Below are 18,333 nucleotides of genomic sequence, written 5' to 3'. Positions count from 1 at the left end.
AAATAATCTGTGTTATGAAACACTCCAGATACCAAGTGCTTCTGAATCTGCCGGGATTTATGATTTTATTGGATATTATTTTTTTTAAAGGAAGTATGTCACTGTAATAAGCAGTGTTAGGTTGTCTATCTTTGCTCTACTTTTTGTTGAATATTGTTTCGTGAAGATTTAAAATGACGGCCGAGCCTAATGAATCATTACAGGACCAGGAACCAGTAAAGAAAGAAAGACATGTAGGGTTTACTGGTATAGATTCCGACAAGGAAACAGAAGAGAACCAGAGGTATAGTTTTTGAAATATTTGTTTCATATTTGTTTTGTTGTTTTTTGTGCAAAAAAGAAATCAAGAAAATTTGGGGTGAATTTTTAATTTGTTTCAGATATAAACCAAGATGTCTCAAATGCACAGATCCTTGACTTGTCTTATTCTAATTATCAGATCACAACATATTTGTTAGCAAAAGAGCACATGTCCATGTTTGTGGTTAAATCTATTGTTATTCAAATTAAAGGTCAGAGTATGGATCTATCAATAGTGCCTGATTGTCTGAAATAGTGCCTGATTGGCTAGACAAATTAAATTTTTCACTTCCATTTATAAACGATTAAGTGACCATATCACTTGTTCTTCTTGTCTGTATAATGAAACTGTAAAGTGCAACTTAATTATAAATAAAGTGTTTAATGTAAAAATCAATCACAAGCAAAGTTGATATTTCGGGCAGCATGTGCCCTAAGGGACATTTATAGGTATTAAGGTGACTATATTAAAAGCTTATTGTTATGCTCAATTAGACAAATGTTTTATTGTGATAGCTCTGAATGACTTCACACTATAACTATGCATCGTTTGTAGTAAAATAGTTTGGCAAGGATATCTGTGAGAGCTTTTTTCTGCTGACATTATATATCATACCATCAAGACTGTGTGTGTTAACATTTCGTATGACTTGATACTTAATAATAAATTCGGATTTATGTAGAGGTATTTGATGTACTGCACATTTCTTTTCTAAACACTGTATTTGTATGTATACAAATTTCACCAAGATTTTTAGGGAATACGGTTAGTACAGAAAGAATGGGAAGATAAAGAACCTTAAGTGTTTGTTTAAAAGATTATATAAATCTAATAGGAGTATAAAAGAATTTGATGTACTGCAGATTTCTATTTTACTAACCTTTTTATATAATATAGCTGATGTTGTGTACAATTTTCACCAAGAATTTTAGTGAATACAGTTAGTACAGAAAGAATGGGGAGATAAAAAACTTCAAGAGTTTGTTTAAAAGATTATATAAATCTAATACAAGTATAAAAGATAAATACATACATTGGTTGTTATTGTGTTTGTGGTTCATTGACTAGATGTTAAGTGCTTAAACTGTGAGAAGTTGACCTGTTGACGTCAAGCATAAAGGGAAGTTTTATATCTTCCTTAATTGACTGTTGTTTCATCGAACTGGACATGCACATCCAGTAACGGTTTTCATGGGAACTAGACGGAAAACTGTATATTAACATCAGTATCTGTTTGATCAAGCTTGTGTCAAAAATCACGTGCATTTTTCTGATATTTTTTGTGATGATTTAGCACTGAATTATGAATATATATTGTAAAAGTTATTTCAAGGAGACTTGTCTATTTTACCGATAATTATCACAAGTTTTGTGTGTCAAAGTGGTGTTGAATTACTGTATTAATTATGTTCAATAACTGTATATACATTCAGAAGAAATTTAATTGGAGTTACAAGGTGACCTACATGTATATATAATATAGACTCAATTTTGGATTGTTCATGTTTCAGTTATATATGTAAGGTTGTGGGTGGAGTTGTACAAAAAATACCAGTGGATTCCAAAGGATCCCCAACCAATGTAAGTACCCCCAAGATATTTTTCTTTCATGTGCCTTTCTGTGTACTTTTCTGTACATTTTATCTGTACTGTGTTCTATTTTTCTGCAAAATTCAAGTGAGTTTAATACAGTATTACATTGTGTTACATAGTGATAATAATTGAAGGTCATCCTTTTATAGAAGTGGTTGTTTTTTTGGCTATAGAGTAGAATGTATTGACGTTAATACCATTTAAAGGTTGTATTGAATAACATTGAGGAAAATATAAAGAGGAAAATATAAAGTCTCGGATATATTTAGGAACATGCTGGTAGGAAAAAAATCATTCTCAGAATTAAACAACAGCAGGTGTTTATTTGATTCATATGTCACAGTGTGAGGAAAATCGGCAGTATGATTTGGAGTGAAACTTGGAAACCCTAACATTAAACTGTTTAGTAGTTCAACCGTCTAAGCCACTGGCTACATAACACATTTACTGCAAAATTAATAGGTCTATTCATAGCTGTACTTATTGGCTATAATGAAATTTGTCCTTGAATTTCAAATGGATACACAGAGAACAATGGGCATTGACTGTTAGTTATATATCATCTTAGTACCCTATTTGGTGCTCAATGTTACACTTGGTGGGTAAGTTCATAATGTAGCTTGACCAGATAAAGAAGGTAGAACCATCTAAATACTTTCTCACAACTGTACCAACAGAGCTAACAGGCCACTGACACATTTTTTTCAACTACTAGTGAACAGTTCTCTGAATTTTCAATGGATAATGAGAACAATGCCAGTTGACTCTTAATTAGCTTTATAACACTATAGTACCCTTTTTTGTGCTGAATGTCACAGGGTAGAAAAATTTATCTAACTTCACCCACTAGTGAACATACTGTGAAGATTTACCACGTCACCGACACATTTTCTTCCCCCACTAGTGAACATACTGTGAAGATCTACCACGTCACTGACACATTTTCTTCACCAAACATACTGTGATGATCTACCACGTCACTGACACATTTTCTTCCCCCACTAGTGAACATACTGTGACACCCTACCACACCACTGACACTTTTTCTTCACCCACTAGTGAACATACTGTGATACTTGGCAATTTACAGTTTTCTCAGTTAAGATTTATTCTGAAAAATACTTTCATTTATATTTGATGTTATATGTATAGCCAAAAAGAAATCCCCCTAAATTAAAGAAAATTTTGGTTTGACGAGTTTGACTTTTGGTTGCTGTTTCAAGTCTTTTTGGTCATGGTCCCTTAAGCTAATTTGCTGCTGAAGATTTCAGCTTTTTCTCATAGGCCATATTTTAAGTTTTTGTAATGGCAGCAGTGGGCAATCTGATTAACAATCAGCTTCTAAGTTAAAGGTACCATACATGTAAACATAAGAAAATCTGAACTTTAGTCTTATTGCAGCAGTGGGTAGCATCTGTAAGCGATAACTAATATTTGTGTATGTGTGTGACTTTGCTGGTATGTTTATTTTGTTTTATCTGTAATGATTTTTGTATTTCAGTCACCAGCTGTGAAAAGAAGACCAAAAACGGGGCGGAAAAAGATTGGTATGTTTATCAATTTTTTTTGATAATGTACAATTGTCTGATAATGATTTTGCATAACTTTATTATTTATATTTAGTTTTTTGGTGTTTTTTTAGAGAAAAACGAAATACTTGTTACTGTTTATAAATATAAAATTGTTAAACCATTACCCAGCGCGAGTGTGTTTGGCATAGCTGGTACCGGGTATTTAAAAAAAAAAAGAAGATCAGAAGAGTGTATTGTTAGGGTGTTGCTTCTACATAAATAAATGTAAGTTTTGTAATTTATTGTTTCAGATCGGAGGGTGTCCTGTAAGGACCTAGGGAAGGGAGATTGTGAAGGATGGTTACATAAGAGAAAGGCGAAGGGTGGCGGAGGTTTGTTCAGTCACTGGCAGAAACGATGGTGTGTGATCAAGGATTACAACATGTTCTGTTACCATGACAAAGAGGTATGTATAAATGTGAATGAGAATGATATACCATGCTATGTCCGGTAAAACACCAGTCAGTTGTTAATATGAACAACCCTCTCACGGGGAAGGGAGACGGAAATGCGTTTTTAGTTTTTATCATTTGTCTGACCCCTACTGCTGTGTTAATGTGATGGTTTTGTTTTGGTGCCAAAATAGCCAGGGATATGTCCAAATGGCAGTGCTAGGCTTTTAGCGAGGATATGCCCAGGACATTCTCGGAGGGCAGGGCCTTTTCAAGGGGTTTGAAAAATCGAAGTCCACTCTCTTCTTCTAGAATAGAGGGGTTCTGCTTACAAATGACAAGCTTATAACATAGGTGTATTTGTAATTCTTATGTAATAGTAAAAGCAAAGCATTTCTTTCTGACAAATAATAACTCCTTAATCACCTATCATTTAAGAACCTAGCAAACCATTTTGTATGAAAAGATAAAAGAATATTTTCATAATAAAACACACATGTGAAGTAGCTGAAGGGAACGAATTTGAAAAAAAATAGAAATTGTCAATGAATTTATAATTTAAAATTGTCATATGTATATATTTCAATGAAATTTGTGTTTCAAGAATGAAGTGTGATAGGTCAGATTGGTTTTATGTAGATAATATTATTAAGTTTTGTCTCAAACGTTTATTGGTAATTATCATTCTGTAAACAGGTCCTCCTGTTTGTATATTACACCACTGGTTAGTTAAATGTATATAGCTGAAAATGGTCGTTGACTTCAAACCACTTGCCCCTCACCGCTGTGGGTTCTAATCCTGCAAGGGACTTTGGATTCTTTCATGTTGGAAAGCTTTCCAGCTAGCTTAAGGAATGTTGATGGTTCTACTCAGGTGCCCCTTTGTGCCTGAAATAATGGAGGGAAGGGCACCCAAGTTCTTCCTCCACCAGTATAGCTGGAAAGTCGCCATATCACCTATACTGTGTCGATGTGACGTAAACCCCCCCCCCCCCCCCCCAAAAAAAATATATAGCTGAAAATACACCAAACACAAAATGTGAAAGAAAACACTCCTATACTCCCACCAGTAGCAATTTGGATTTAAAGAAAAGTGAATTGAGGAAATTGATAAAAATCAGATAATAAATTTGCTAAAACAGGAAATTAAAGTCATGATTGTTTTCAAGCTTATTTAATAATGTAACATAGTTACATAAAATGAAATTTCTTTGTAATAGTCAGATTTATGAATCATAATGTATGATTGTGTTCATTATATATTTCACATTTTGAAAAATTGTGAAAATATGTATTGAGCCCATTTGTGCTCAAATTTCGAATATGAAAAGCATTAATTTACTTCATGGTCCGAGTCAGAGATTAACATTTATGATTATACTGAGATATGCTTCTGTGAAAGCAAAATCTGAGATTGAAAAACATATTATAACAGTCATTCTACATCCAACTCTCTGAAATGTCTGCGGGGGGTCCGTGGCCGAATGGTTAAGGTCAAACCACTTGCCCCTCACTGCTGTGGGTTTGAATCCCGACAGCGACTTTGGATTCTTTCATATGAGGAAGCTATCGTACAGAATGTCGGTGGTTCTTATCAGGTGCTTGTTCGTGCCTGAAATTATGCACTGAGAGGCACCTGAGGTCTTCCCCACCAGTAAAGCTGGAATGTCCCGATATGACCTAAACTGTGTCGATGTGACGAAAAAAAAAATAACAAACTTAAAAGTCTGCATATGTGTGTTTGGTTTATTTAGCCTTGCCACCGGAATGAACGATATTGGCGAGCAAGTCTACATGAAGGGAAGTGGTGGCCTAATGGTTAAGGTGTCTGCCTCTCAACCCAGGGATCATGGGTTCGAGCCCTACTTGGGTCACAACCATGTTTCTTCATATGATACCAGTACTGGTTTGTTCCAGGAAGTGGACTCGAAAGTGATTAATATAAGTTGAAAGAAATTGTTTCTAGCAATTGAATAATAAATATGTTTAAACGTTTAAGGTTTTCACTTATATTATTCTGGATCTAACATTATAGAATCTTGACACATTTTTGTGAAAATTCTATCTAATTGTTAATGTCTTTGTCAAGTGATGTTAGCCTACAATTTATTTTTTTTATGAAAGACAATGGTGGTAAATTTTGATCAAAATATATGTTAAAAAGAACTGCAATCTTAATTATTATCATATATTTGCAGTCATTGTATTTATATGTATACATGTTGTTTGTTGATCTTAGGCTGTTAGCCTTATGTTAATAAACATTTGAGCTGCGTCACGATAAAACCAACATAGTGCGTTTGCGACCAGCATGAATCCAGACCAGCCTGAGCATCCGCGCAGTCTGATCAGGATCCATGCTGTTCGCTATCAGTTTCTCTACTTGTAATAGAGTTGGTAAGCGAACAACTCATTTTATCATTGTCACATATATTTGCAGTCGTTGAAAGCAGAAGTTGTGATTCATCTTCCTGCATTTAAAGTGTCACCTGTTGATTCTACAGATTTTAAAACAAAGAAACAGTGAGTAGTTCTTAGTATATTTATATCCTTATGCTTTGAATTTAGTTTATAATGTCATTCTCTCCCCCAATTGAAAAAAATCTCAATCTTTGTATTGTAATGGTTTTATTAAATATTGGCTTATTTAGTTTATTTGTCCTTTAACCTGCCTGGTTTGTGAAATGGACTTCCCTGGCTTTGAATATGGAACTGTCTTTTGTTTATCAGAGGGATTTCATGTTAAAAAAAGTTCACAAATTAAGCAGTCAGCAGTACAAGAGTGTTGTTGGGTCTAGACAAGTCATTTAATAAAAGCTAATTGCTTTCAGAGAATTCAAACTCTTTTATGAAAGATTACCTTTGTAAAAGGGGTTAACAGTTCCTTTCCGTGGAGAACTATATTTAAATGAATTGAGACTAGTAAATGGAAGCTTATTTTAAAAGCCTTAACCTTTATCACATTAAATATCTTATATGTAAATCTTAAATATTTTAATCTGGATATGACTATTCATCATTTTGGGGAAAATTTCAAAATAAGTCCTGACTGGATAGTGAACTGTACAGACAATCAGATGGCATGTAAGTACTGGCTGATCTTGGTCTGTACTGGTTGCATAATTACATGTATGTAAAAAATGCAGCTGCCAACAGGCAAAGGTTTATTCTTTTGTGTTTGTCTATGTTTATGTCTAGCTTGTGTCATTTCTTATCTGACCTTAACTTTGTCTTGCATAAAAGGATTTTTCCTATATTTTGGCTATAGTATTCAGTGATTGGAGACAAATTGTTGCATGCAAGACCATTGTCCATATCTCAGTATTAAAGTTTAAAGATGATGAAATCATGTATATATGTATATGTATAAACTCATTGAAAATACTTAAAGTGACATTATGAACATCCAAGTGTAAATGGTGGGTCTACAATCATGTCAAAATCAAAATAACTTAAGATTTGCCATAACTGCATTTAATTTTATAGTCTAGTTCATGCGCATTATCAATACCCCATGTGACTCACAGAAAACTCTATAAATATCCTCGGGAATATATTGTTAATATTCAAATGATAAAAAAGAGTGGGGCAGTTTTTTTTTATATTTTAGGTGGTTTTATTTTATCCTAACTGTTTTTTCATTATCAATTATTGGTCAATGACCATTATATCAGTCAATATATAATATTATAATAAAGCCAATTCAACCCAACTTGACAACGAAAAAAATGAGCATGATGTCACTTTAAATAAAGGCAGTTATCAGCTTGTATTACATACTGTATGCACTGTACAGATATAACAGTATTTATATGACAATGTTATATAACATTTTCATCAAACTACAATGTATTACATGAGTTTATCAGTTTATCATATGTATTTTATCTCTATATCATTGGTTAGGGAAAACAAGTTTATCATTAGTTGTATCATTGTTGTTTTGTTTTTTTCAAGTGCTATCATACTTCCTTGTTTCATTTCTAATCTAGGGCAGTTATATCTACAGATAACTGATGTACAGATGTTTTTATTATGTTTTGTTCAGTTTTGAGTCACACTGACAAAGATTCAATCTTAATTGTAGAGGTTGACCCAAATTGCTACATTGTACATAATTACAAGCTTATTAGGTTTTTATGTCAACTGCTACAGACTAGCTAAAACATATAGGGATCACTTCTCTGTTGTCTGTCCACCAATCCGCCCATCACAAAACTTCCTGTTTCTTGAGCATATTAAACAAGTTTTTCGGTTAAATGATTAGCTGAGTTACCTTGAAGGAAAAAAGCGTTTGGCCTGTTAATGATTTTTGTGTCTCCTGCTACACTGTAGCTGCAATATGCAATTGGCTATCATCAGGCAACACATGTGTGATCACTGATCGCTCTTGTTTTGGAAAGCACCATTGATCTAAATGTTCAACAACATGGTTTAGAGGTGAGGAGCAAGTGATGGAATGTTGGCAAACTTAACCACTTCGTCTTGAAGTCACTTGTAGAATTTCTTGTAATTAGGTTAGGCCATAATTAAAGAGCAAGATGTCAGTAACTGCAGTGTCAAGGTCATGACATAAATGGCAAGGTCAGTCATTGAGGTCAAAGGTTATAAACTATGTGTCTTCACATGATTGAACTTTGCTGAATTTATGTTCCATCTGTTCTGTTTAGTGTGGTCATGTAGTTTTTCCCATATATATTTTCATTTTAAGATACATATTTCTATCTCATTGTATAACTAGTATTATTGTTTGTATTTTATATGAACATTTATCATGTATATTTCATTGCTAACCCAGGGAGGATTGGTAAGAAGATCACTGTTGTTCTAACATTGTTCATTGCTCACCTTTGTTTAATAAATAGGGAAACTCTTTTTATCCCTATTTGTTAGAATAGATAGTAATTTTCTAGTTAAGTTGTTGTGTTTTTCTTGCTAATATTGAAAGATCATGTAAGGTAAGTTTTGTTGTGAAATTTGTTACTTGAAACTGCATTGATACTGCACATATGGTGTAAGGATGTTAGTTTGCCATAAATATTGTATCCAAAGTTTGGGACTGTAAAAGCCACATCACTCTGAAATGATTTAGAGTTATAATTTTTATGCCCCCACAAAGTGGGAGCATATAGCGTTGCACTTGTCCGTCCGTCTGTATGTCCAGAAATCTTGTGAACGCAACCCCTCTTAAACTGGATGGCAGATTTTGCTAAAACTTCCAGGGATGAACAACCTTAATGTGTAGATGGTAGTAATGAAGGGATTTTCGCTGCAACCAAATTTAACAGAATTATGGCCTTTTGTTGCTTTTTTCACTATATACTATGTAGAAATTTTTGTGAATGCAACTCCTCTTAAACCGGATGGCAGATTTTGCTTAAACTTCCAGGGATGAACAACCTTAATGTGTAGATGCTATTAAAGGAAGGAATTTTTGCTGCGACCAAATTTAACAGAATTATGGCCCTTTGTTGATTTTTTCACTATATACTTTGTAGAAATTTTGTGAACGCAACTCCTCTTAAACCGGATGGCAGATTTTGCTTAAACTTCCAGGGATGAACAACCTTAATGTGTAGATAGTAGTAAAGGAAGGAATTTTTGCTGCAACCAAATTTAACAGAATTATGGCCCTTTGTTGATTTTTTCACTATATACTATGTAGAAATTTTGTGAACGCAACTCCTCTTAAACCGGATGGCAGATTTTGCTTAAACTTCCAGGGATGTGTAGATGGTAGTAAAGGCAAGAATTTTTGCTGCAACCAAATTTAACAGAATTATGGCCCTTTGTTAATTTTTAGTTTTCAACTTGTGGCACATGTAGTCCAAAAAATATTTGACCTAGAGTCATAAGATTGACAGAACAGTGACGTGTGGGGGCATCCGTGTCCTATGGACACATTTCTAGTTATAGTTGTGTTTATTCACGACTAAGGTACTATGTGAAAATAATAAACTTTTCTTAAGTTAAAGTTATTTTAGTAGATATAAAAGATTTTCAGATTTTTTCATTAGATGGTCCATGTTACAGTATAAAGAATTTACAATTAAAGATGCAAGGTTTAATTCTTGTTCATTTGTTTCATTTTGAGATATATGTAAAAAACAGAAGCATAGAGGAGAAAGGTTCAACAGAGCAGTGACCTTTTAAATAATGGAAAATGGACAATTTTCATATTAAAGTATAAATTACATAATATGTGTATATAATGGTTAGCTCAGGAAGTCTTAGATTACAAATTTGCATAAATTTCCTATTTTAATATCCAGCTTGTTTTCATAACCAATATATAAGTTATTAGTTACTTTAAAAGTTGTTTTCATTTCTTATTTTCAGGGCTTTTAAAATACATAATTCAGGAACCTGTTTTTACTTTGCCTCAGAAAGACAAGAAGATATGAGCAAGTAAGTGACAATTTTCCTCAGTTTTTATGTGTTTTTTTTTAAATTGCACCTTTTTTTAGCTCACCTGTCACAAAGTGACATGGTGAGCTTTTGTGATCACTTTTCATCCGTTGTCCGTCCGTCATCTGTAAACTTTTACTTTAAACGACATCTCCTCATAAACCACTAAGCCAATTTCTTCCAAACTCCACAAGAATGGTCCTTTGGTGGTCACCTTTGAAAAGTGTTCAAAGAATTTAATTCCATGCAGAACTCTGGTTGCCATGGCAACCTAAAGAAAAAACTTAAAATATCTTCCTTAAAAAAGCCATAGAGGTAGAGCTAAGATATTTGGCATGAAATATCTTCTAGTGAGTGTCTATCAAGTTTGTTAAAAAAAAAAGCCCTGGGGTCAAAATTGGCCCCGCCCCAGGGGGGACATTGCTTTTCCTTATATGTATATAGTAAAAACTTAAAAAATCTTTTTTTAAAAAACCGAAAGAGCTGGAGCTAGAGCTTAAATGTTTGGCATGAAACATTGTCTGATGAGTGTCTACCAAGTTTGTTCAATTAATGCCCGGGGGTCAAAATTAGCCCCCTGGGGGGTCATTGATTTTCCTTATATGTATCTAGTAAAACCTTAAAAAATCTTCTTTTAAAAAACTGAAAGAGCTAGAGCTTAAATATTTGGCATGAAACATCTTCTAGTGAGTGTCTATCAAGTTTGTTCAAATAAAAGCCCTTGGGTCCAAATTAGCCCCACCCTGGGGGTCATTGATTTTCCTTATATGTATATAGTAAAAACTTAAAAAATCTTCTTTTAAAAAACCCAAAGAATTAGAGCTAAGATATTAAACATGAAACATCTTCTAGTGAGTGTCGACCAAATTTGTTCAAATAAAAGCCCCAGGGTTAAATTGGCCCCGCTCCGGGGTCTGATTTTCCATATATGTCTATACTAAAAACTTAAAAAGCTTTCTTTTAAAAACCCCAAAGAGCTAGAGCTTAGATATTTATCATGAAAAATCTTCTAATGGGTGTCTACCAAGTTGGTTATAAAAAGCCCCAGGGTTAAAATTAGCCCCGCCCCAAGGACCTATATACAGGTGAGTGATTTCAGGGCCATCATTGCCCTCTTGTTATATACATTTTAGCAATATAATGCTTGAAAAATAGGCATTTATATATAACGTCAATACACATTTGTGACATCACAACATTATCAATACAAGATGTGGAATCTTGAAAATGGTGCCAGATATTTATATTTCTTCAGTTGAAAATGACATCTATTTACCAGAAAACTTATGGGTGTGTTTTAAATATTTATATTGTATATCTACAGATGGATGAACAAAATGGGTTTAGCAGCTATTACATTCTCAGAGAAGTTCAAGAAGCCAGAGACTGGAAAAATTGATAAAAACCATCCAGGTTAGATACTTGTTACAGAATAATGTTTAGTTGTTGTTTTTTTTCTGGAAGATTATATAATATGTTTATATTGAGTGGATATGGATCATATCTTAAAATATTCGTCTAAAAGACTTGTAAATTATAGAGATATTCTCATGAAAACATTATATTTTCCATATTTTTTGATGACCAACTTATTTCTTCTTTTATCATGCCTTTTAATTCAAGTCTCATTGATAAAAGCCTGTATTTCATAGGTTGGTACAAGGTATAAAATATTACAGCATTCATTAAAAAAGCTTAAACCCCCAGTATAGAGCTGAACCAGTCATCATGTGGCTTGTTGTCTAACCATACTCTTGTACCTTTGTCTGCTAAATTTGACATTATTATACTGAAATCCTTTTAATACAACAATGGACAGTTCCAGTTATACCGGGCAAGTCTAACAAAATATGAGCCGCGCCATGACAAAACCAACATAATGGGTTTGCGACCAGCATGGATCCAGACCAGCCTGCGCATCCGCACAGTCTGATCAGGATCCATGCTGTTTGCTATCAGTTTCTCTACTTTTTTTATAGGGTTTGTAAATGAACAGCATGGATCCTGATCAGACTGGGCGGATCCATGCTGGTCACAAACGCATAACGTTAGTTTTGTCATGACACGGTTCATATAAAGCTGCAAGCAACAGCAGTGTCTGTGGTCTGTTTTATCACCTGATTTCCTACACTTACCATAATACAATGTAAAAATGAAGTTTTCACATGAATGATAATGTACCACATATAAATGATTCATACCTGTTGTTTTATTGTACATTGTTATTTAGTTTCATAATTGTGAAGTATGTTCTGAAATGTACAATTTTCTTTCCTTTTGGACTGACATAATAGCCTACTTAAAAATTGTAAAGGAAAATTATAAGGAGTTTAATTGTTATTTAATTAACTGTTTTCCTATTTACTTACAGAGTAATTTACATGTGTTGATTGCTTAGACCTGTTTTACATAAATGTTAAATAACAACAAATGTATATTGTTTCCTCATTTCCATTTAATTTGAACATTTGATTGAATTGAAATTATTTAAAGTACATGTATACATTATACATATTCTCAAACTCTAACCCCAAATAAATGTCTCCCTCTTTTAAAGTTGCATGTCTCCAGATCAGCCAAAATATTTCAAGAAAATCAATCTTGAGAAAAATGTACATTCACTTAGATTTTAGGAAAAGTAAAATATTCTCAGTTCAAGAATTAATTTACATGTTACAGGCAATTAATAACTGATTTTGCAGTATTTATCACCATATTTCTACTGCGAGACTAATACAGCTTTCTGGAGGCATGGTGTCTGCCTCGAAGACTAAATTATACATTTTACACATGTATCTGACTGATGTAACATGTATAGTAACTACTGACATTGCCTAGACAAACCATACAGCGTACTGTATTTTCAATACTGGGATAAAACGAAGGTTATTTAACATTGGGTGTTCTATGTTTAACAGATCCTGACTATAGCGAAAGTGATGAAGACCCTTCCCTGACCTCCCGTAGTAGTTCAACTTCATCATTACATTCTGTTGGTAGAACTTCAGGTATTTATATTTCTCTATTAAATACATTTTTCGGACCTTAAGAATTTATAGAAAATGAAGTACTGAACAAATCTTTTGATGTAAAGTAACTTACAAAATGTTTGTTTGAACTAAATTGTAATATAATTTTATCGTAGATATAAGAAGTTTCAAACTCATGTTATACAGAATTCAAATCTTGTTGAGCATTAGATATTTGTTAAATATGAAGGTTCATTAGAAACATGAAACATCTTCTAGTGAGTGTCTACCAAGATTGTTCAAATAAAAGCCCTGGGGTCAAAATTGGCCCCGCCCCAGGGGGTCATTGATTTTCCCTATATGCATATAGTAAAAACTTTAAAAAATCTTCTTCTAAAAAACCCAAAGAGCTAGAGCTTAGATATTTGGCATGAAACATGTTCTAATGGATGTCTACCAAGTTTGTTCAAATAAAAGCCCTGGGGTCAAAATTGGCCCCGCCCCAGGGGGTCATTGATTTTCCCTATATGCATATAGTAAAAACTTAAAAACTTCTTCTTTTAAAGAACCCAAAGAGCTAGACCTAAGATATTAAGCATGAAACATCTTCTAATAAGTGTCTACCAAGATTGTTCAAATAAAAGCCCTGGGGTCAAAATTGGCCCCGCCCCAGGGGGTCATTGATTTTCCTTATATGCATATAGTAAAAACTTAAAAAAATCTTCTTCTAAAAAACCCAAAGAGCTAGAGCTTAGATATTTGGCATGAAACATGTTCTAATGGATGTCTACCAAGTTTGTTCAAATAAAAGCCCTGGGGTCAAAATTGGCCCCGCCCCATGGGGTCATTGATTTTCCCTATATGCATATAGTAAAAACTTAAAAAAATCTTCTATTAAAGAACCCAAAGAGCTAGAGTTTAGATATTAAGCATGAAACATCTTCTAATTAGTGTCTACCAAGATTGTTCAAATAAAAGCCCTGGGGTCAAAATTGCCCCGCCACAGGGGGTCATTGATTTTCCCTATATGCATATATAGTAAAAACTTTAAAAAATCTTCTTCTAAAAAACAAAAAGAGCTAGAGCTTAGATATTTGGCGTTAAACATGTTCTAATGGATGTCTACCAAGTTTGTTTCAAATAAAAGCCCTGGGGTCAAAATTGGCCCAGCCCCAAGGGGTTATTGATATTGCCTATATGCATATAGTAAAAACTTTAAAAAAATCTTCTCTTAAAGAACCCAAAGAGCTAGAGCTAAGATATTAAGCATGAAACATCTTCTTTATCAGTGTCTACCAAGATTGTTCAAATAAAAAGCCCTGGGGTCAAAATTGGCCCCGCACCAGGGGGTCATTGATTTTCCCTATATGCATATAGTAAAAACTTAAAAAAAATTCTTTTAAAGAACCCAAAGGAGCTAGAGCTAAGATATTTAGCATGAAACATGTTCTAATGGGTGTCTACCAAATTTGTTCAAATAAAAAGCCCTGGGGTCAAAATTGGCCCCCGTCCCAGGGGTCATTGATTTTCCCTATATGCATAGAGTAAAAAGTTAAAAATCTCATATTAAAGAACCCAAAGAGCTAGAGCTAAGATATTTAGCATGAAAACATGTTCTAATGGATGTTTACCAAGTTTGTTCAAATAAAAGCCCTTGGGTCAAAATTGGCCCCGCCCTAGGGGGTCATTGATTTTCCCTTTATTGCATATAGTAATTAAATACTTTAAAATCTTCTTTTAAAGAACCCAAAGAGCTAGAGCTAAGATATTTAGCATGAAACATGTTCTAATGGGTGTCTACCAAGTTTTGTTCAAATAAAAGCCCTTGGTTAAAAGTTGGCCATGCCAGGGGGAGGGGGGGGGGAAGTCATTTTATTCATTATTTGTGTATAGTAAAAACTTAACATCATGAAATATCTTCTAATGGGTGTCTTCCAAGTTTGTTCAAATAAAAGCCCTTTCGTTTAAACTTGCCCGGCCCTGTGGGCCTATGTTCAGGTGAGCGACCCCAGGGCCATCATGGCCCTCTTGTTTTAATTTACCTTGATATGGCTGCATAATTAATACGGAAAAAATATTGAAACCAAACCAGAAAAAGATTTGGATATGGATATGTTTAACTTTTACAAGTATGGATTTGAATGCATCAAATTCCAGTTAATTTATACCATAAAGATTCAATTTAAATCTTAATACAAAAAATAAAATTAAATTTTATGTGATATACATGCTAATATATATTTGTTTTACATGGATTCTTATTTTATTTACATAAAAAAAATTACGAATACCCATGTTTTTTTGCAATTGGTTAGATATTATTCCTTCACACAGTTATGTATGTTAAGTCACAATGGTATATAGACAGATAGATGGTATTTAAATTTAATTTTCTTTGAGACTGTATTTAGAGACTCCCTGTCATATGTGACCTTTTTCTGAAGATCCCTTGGAAAGTCGCATATGACAGTCTCGACTGTATATGGATAATATTTCACATTAGAATAAAAACAGTTTTGAAGATATTCCTATTTTATAACATGTCACATGATACTTTTATGTCAAAAGTACATATTTCATGATAATAATAGATCAAAACACATCTACTTTAGTGAACCCCAAAAGACATAATACCAGCACACTTGCTTATTTGGAGTCTGTGGCCCCCACATTCCCTCTTTAAGTTTTTACAAATTTATTTTTTAGTTTGATTCTTTTGGAAGCTATAAGCTTATTGAAACACTTTCGAATCCGTTCATGGAACCAACAAGTACTGAGCAATAAGTGTAAAGTTTCTTGCTCAAGGAAACAACAGTTTGCCTCTGACAGGGTTTGAACCCACGCGGTCAGCAATCCTTAGTTTACTAGTCCGCTTTTGTACATGATTATTTTGAAAACTACAACGAAATTCAGAATAACAATAAGAAAACAGAGTAAAAAGTATAGAAACAAAATCACATGCACACTGGGGTCTGCTAAATTAGATTCTGTCAAATTTATCCATATTACAGGATAATAATATTTCCATCTTGTTTTCAGATTTACGGGCACCGTCTCCGGACATCGGTGCTAGTCAGGAAGACCTGTCTGTGATGATTCGTAAGCAATCTCAAAGAGGTCAAAACTTATTTGGTGAAGACTTGAATAAACAAAGGAGAAGTGCTCTCTCAAAAGATATGGTAGAAAAAGTATCTCCAGAAGTTATAAAATTCAAGAAAGTGAAAAGTTTAGAAAGAACATTAAAGGTTTGCTAATGTTTAGATAATTCATGATTTATGAAACATTGTATTATGTTTTATTTACAGAGTAGATTTATAAAGAATAATTTGTTTGTTGACATATTGTTGTTTTAAAATATAGATATTTAATTCATCAATATATTTACTATTGCGTTTCATTTGTTTAATTAAAAAAAGCAGACATTAACTATTAATTAAAATTTTATTTTGTGGTTTAGTTGGGGTGATATATATTTAACCTTTACTCTGCCAGAACCAAACATGATTAACCTTTGCCCCCCAGTATAGAATCAGGCCGACCTGAATGTTGGTGCAGTCTGAACTGACTCTGTACTGAACACTGATAAATTAAAAATTTCCATCTTGTTATCCCCAAAAATGACAATGGACAGTCCCAAAAATGGAAACTGGACAAGTCCATGGAAGTTAATCAGGGTAGTGGTTAAGAATCATTAATTTTGTTGTGCCTACAACAAATGTAATAAATACACTTAATTGTTTAATAAATTAATACTTGAAATAAAAATGAAAATATTCACCTCTCATTAGGTGACTTTTTGGGGACAAAAAAAACAGAAATTGTAAATATTGCTAGTAATGAAAGCACAGTCCTTGAAGGTGAAACATTAATCTTCAGAAATATTGTAACAAGTTACATTAAATATTTTTTCTTTACTCTTTATAAGGCTGAAAGGAATTTGATATACATTATGATTAAATGATTTTAATTTTATTAATTTCAGGCGAAGCAGAAAGAGTTAGAAGAGTTAGAAACATTATTGACGGGAATTTCCCCAGAAAAGTTACACATGTATCAAGCGTTACATACAAACCCCGGAGAAACAGACTCGGAATAAACCAGTTTACCGTTATATTTCCATTAAAAAACTCTACCATGACTAAAACCATACACAGTGTCCATATGCCTCGATGTCGAGTCGAATATTTAGACTTGGATTGAATCATGAGTAATTCATCACATCACCTTTAACTTGAATAAATGTTTTTTGGTTATTTTACATTGTGTCACACTGTATGGATGATCAGACAACAGTTAGCAAATAAATAGAGTAAAATGACATTAATGAATGACAAAAAATATATAGGATGGGCCTCGTGGGTACTGCAGTGCATAATTTTCCAGTCATTTGCAAAATTGCAATAATAAATACTTACACTAAACAAGCATTAACTGTTTGAGATTTATTCTGAAGTACACAATGCTAACCATCAAGTGTCAGTGATTTATAACAATAACATCTAGGTCAATATCTCGAATGTTTGTAAGTGTCACTAAGTTCTAAGTGTGCATTTGGATAAATATGATGTAGGAAACATTATGTATATCTTTTTATAAGAATAGATGTTATCCGGTACTCAGCAAATGTAGGTTTCTCCATGCTAATTCCCCGGTACAAACAAACTTTTACTGTAATAGCTTCATGGTGCACTCTCTGTCACAATAGAGTAGTTAACCTGTTGTGCTTAATTTCAAAGCTGTAACTGTCAAAGTTTGTCTGTACCTACAGATTAGCTGGGAAAAACCCAAATATTCTTAATTCCGGAGTATGTTTACTTTTTGCACTCACATTTGGCAATAATTATTATAAAACCAGAAGAAGAAAAGTACATTGATGTATATACATGTATAATCTGTAAAATTCTTGTTGGATGGTAAAATATCTGTCAATCATACCAACAATCCTGTGCAATACTGTGATTATTTCTTGTTGTTTACCAAACCTTTATTAAAACAAAACCATTCTTGACAGCAGTTAAAATTAGTGTTTCATACCATGTGACCTTTTTGGTCAAATTTTAAGTAAAGTGAGCAGCAGTTAAGGAATAAACATAAGAAAT

The 18,333-nt window shown here is 33.3% G+C and overlaps 1 protein-coding gene across 1 annotated transcript; it reads left to right on the top strand.

Annotated features, from left to right (window-relative positions):
• Positions 1–203: 203 nt before the first annotated feature.
• Positions 204–17,361, top strand: LOC132732746 (uncharacterized; the record flags this gene model as incomplete). Its single annotated transcript, XM_060719248.1, is given in 10 exon segments — positions 204–283; positions 1,813–1,882; positions 3,396–3,441; positions 3,717–3,871; positions 6,298–6,380; positions 10,197–10,265; positions 11,590–11,678; positions 13,184–13,273; positions 16,274–16,479; positions 17,217–17,361. Coding segments are annotated over 10 exon segments (1,002 nt in total), but the record flags the coding sequence as incomplete, so codon positions are not given.
• Positions 17,362–18,333: the final 972 nt, after the last annotated feature.

This window comes from Ruditapes philippinarum, unplaced genomic scaffold (assembly GCF_026571515.1).
Source record: "Ruditapes philippinarum isolate M1 unplaced genomic scaffold, ASM2657151v2 ctg2927_1_1_1_1, whole genome shotgun sequence".
NCBI classification, from domain to species: domain Eukaryota; kingdom Metazoa; phylum Mollusca; class Bivalvia; order Venerida; family Veneridae; genus Ruditapes; species Ruditapes philippinarum.
This window is presented reverse-complemented; position numbering and strand designations above follow the sequence as displayed.